At 34.5% G+C, this 2,740-nt stretch overlaps 1 protein-coding gene across 1 annotated transcript; it reads right to left on the bottom strand.

The window, feature by feature from the left end:
* Positions 1-1,173: 1,173 nt before the first annotated feature.
* Positions 1,174-2,740, bottom strand: TEX12 (testis expressed 12). Its single transcript, XM_075035111.1, has 4 exons — positions 2,681-2,740; positions 2,044-2,155; positions 1,887-1,938; positions 1,174-1,615 (listed from the first exon to the last, which is right to left on the bottom strand). Exons 1-4 carry the CDS (start codon positions 2,738-2,740, stop codon positions 1,471-1,473), a joined length of 369 nt encoding a protein of 122 aa, XP_074891212.1. The 3' UTR covers positions 1,174-1,470.

The following is a 2,740-nucleotide window of genomic DNA, read 5'->3' as shown; positions in this document are numbered from 1 at the left end:
GATGTAGACCAGTGGTGAGATTTTTGAAAGACTTTAGATGCTAAAGATGCAGATAGGCACCTTATGGGATTTTCAAAAATTCCTAAGCATGTAAGGCGCTTACATGCTTAGGCACTTTGAAAATCCTACTAAGTACATATCTGCATCTTTAGGTATCTAAATACCTTGGAAAATCTCACCCTAGATGTCCAGTTTCTCTCATTATTTGTTTTAAATAGTATCAGTTTGACAGGTAGAACATTTACTTGTGACTTTTATCTAATAAAGGGGGGAAAGGAGGATTGATTAAGTCTGAAAGGATTTAAAGAGAAAACTAATACATAGTACTGGGGTAAAGATATATTTATATCTCATGCTAGTAACAGGACTATCTAGCACTTTTCTTTATTACATTAGCCTCACAATTTGTACAAATGATGCTTTGCACATTTTATGTTTCATCTTTTTTAACAGAGTCAAATGACAAGAAAGAAGTGGTGCTCAAAAAACTCCATAAGCACCCTTAAATAAACTGGATATGCAGCAAACAATACTGAAGTATCTAAATAACAAAATATAAAAGCAGTGTAATTCTAGATTATGTTAACACTATCTAGTTATTTATTGACATTACCAGCAAAGTTTTGATGATGTGCTTTTATGTTTATATCAAAAAGGCCGTAGTTTCATTTGAAAAGCTGTAGAAGTATTAAAATATTTTTTCAAATTAAGACTTTATACCTCTTTATACATTTCCCAAAGTTGTATTCTTAATAGAACTTTCCTATTTCTAAGCCGATCTTTTCAATCTATTTATATTCTGAGGCAAAATGGAAATGAGATTGCAAGTACATTCTACTCAGATTTTAGCACCAAAACATTTTCTAAAGTACAAAGAAAAAAACCAGAAGATGGTTAATATGAAATAATCTGAGGTCCTTTTCCACTTATATTGCAAAATTCTATGTTTCATAGAAATATTTCTGTACTATGTTCTAGAGCGAAAGACTGGTTGTGACAATAAAAGAAAAAAACATCCCTTAGCAGTGACAATTAGAAATACCATGGCTGCTTCTGAATTCAGTTGTATTGAACTTCCATAGCCTTAAAGCCAAGAAATACAAAATTCATTCTACTTTCTTTTTCAAATGCTTCCAATATTTTCTAGGGATGGAAGCATAGGGGCCGCCTAAGCAATGGGTCAACAAGTAAAAAAAAAGATGTTTTAATATGTAAAATCCTTGGAGTCATAGGATTTAAAGTGGATGTTTAGTATTGTTTTTTACTGACTACCACTACCCTACTTATTGTATCTACTTATTTTGAAAAATAAGTTGCTGCTTAAGTTGTTGAAATTTTCCTGAACTGTTAGAAATATTTATGTAAGACATTTATGAAACATTCATCATAGCACTCATCATAGTTTATATTTTAATACATAAAATATACTACCAGTTTTGCTCTGCATTTCTCTAACCTAACAAGCTCCGTTTAGCTTTGCAGAGTATTTGCGATCACAGTGAATCTCTGTTTCAGACTCTCCCTTTTCTGTTTTAAGTGGTTTTCTATGGTCCTCGTTTCTTTTAAGATTCCATCAAGTTCTCGGAGATAAGAAGCATCCATCGCTGCTCTCTCACTTAATTGAAAAAATCTGTAGTTAAAATCAGTACTAACACCATTAACTTTCTCACTACTTAGAAAGGCTTTTAAGCTTTTCTTAAAAATGTGTTGTCTATCAATACTTAGTTTCTGACCAAATTAGCTCTCTGTTGTAAGAGAAAGCAGCATTTTTCTTTCAAGATCTGTGTTCATTAGTTTTCAGTGCTAATTTCTCTAACCTGCAGCCACAGTAATCCATTTTAGAGAAGTCAGAAAAGTGCTGTACAAATAGGACAAAGTTAACTTGCCTTAAAATGTGAGCATATTTTGATAACAAGTTCATAATTTCTTTGTTCATCTCTGTTAAAAGAAAAACATAATTTTATTTAAACATTTGAACGAATTTTCATCTCAACATCAAATTAGGTAATTACATAGTTACTTTCAGTATGTTTAATACATCACCATTTAAAACTTTTTCCAGTGGTTCAGGTTTGCAAAGGGACTGCGAGCCTTCAGAAGAAGCCAAATCTGTTTTGTCAAGGGACGACAACAGAGGATTTTCTGAAGCTTCATTCTAATAACAGAGCACATAGAAAAATGCAGATTCTAGGACTTAAAACAAGCTTAGCATAGATAGATAGAGATTAACTGAGAAAAAGAAGAGTTTTAAAAGGATCTTGAGAGACGGTTTTCAGAGAAAGTGCAAGCATTGTCTTCACGGCATCTACATTATCCATCATGAAGAGGCACAGCATCTAGGGGCGGGGGTGGGAAGTACCAGCTTGAGATCTGTGCTTTTATCAGTAAAAGCTGGTGTACTTCAGAAGCTCACTCTCAAGAAGCCCTACATAACTGCGTTGCAGTGCATACCCAATTTTGTTGATCTTCAAACACTAAGAGAAATTTTACAGTCTCCTCATACAAGAAAGCCATATATGTTTCCCATAACCTACATAAACTGACATGGAGCTCTATGCCCTCTCCCCTTGACAGGAACCCATAGCAATGCGAGAACTTGGGGGTGGGGGGTTGCATCGCTCCTCTGGGGCCAGAAGAAGGGTCCAGGCCCTCCCTCCCTTCCTCACACAGTACTGCTCACCTCCATCTCTTTTTTACGTTTACTTCTATTTTCATCAGATTTTTGTGTGTTGCTTGTCAT

The sequence above is a fragment of the Buteo buteo genome, chromosome 9 (genome assembly GCF_964188355.1).
Source record: "Buteo buteo chromosome 9, bButBut1.hap1.1, whole genome shotgun sequence".
Taxonomy (NCBI): Eukaryota; Metazoa; Chordata; class Aves; order Accipitriformes; family Accipitridae; genus Buteo; species Buteo buteo.
Note: the sequence above shows the minus strand (reverse complement) of the source record. Positions and strands in the feature narration are given on the sequence as shown.

Bases quoted from the DNA above. Each gene is read 5' to 3' on its own strand.
- TEX12 (XM_075035111.1), bottom strand. From the start codon at position 2,740: ATGACAAGCAACACACAAAAATCTGATGAAAATAGAAGTAAACGTAAA. The intron at 2,156-2,680 runs GTGAGCAGTACT...CTCTGTTATTAG, and splicing joins AACGTAAAAAAGAGATGGAG to AATGAAGCTTCAGAAAATCC. The intron at 1,616-1,886 runs GCAAGTTAACTT...TTTTCAATTAAG, and splicing joins AAATATGCTCACATTTTAAG to TGAGAGAGCAGCGATGGATG.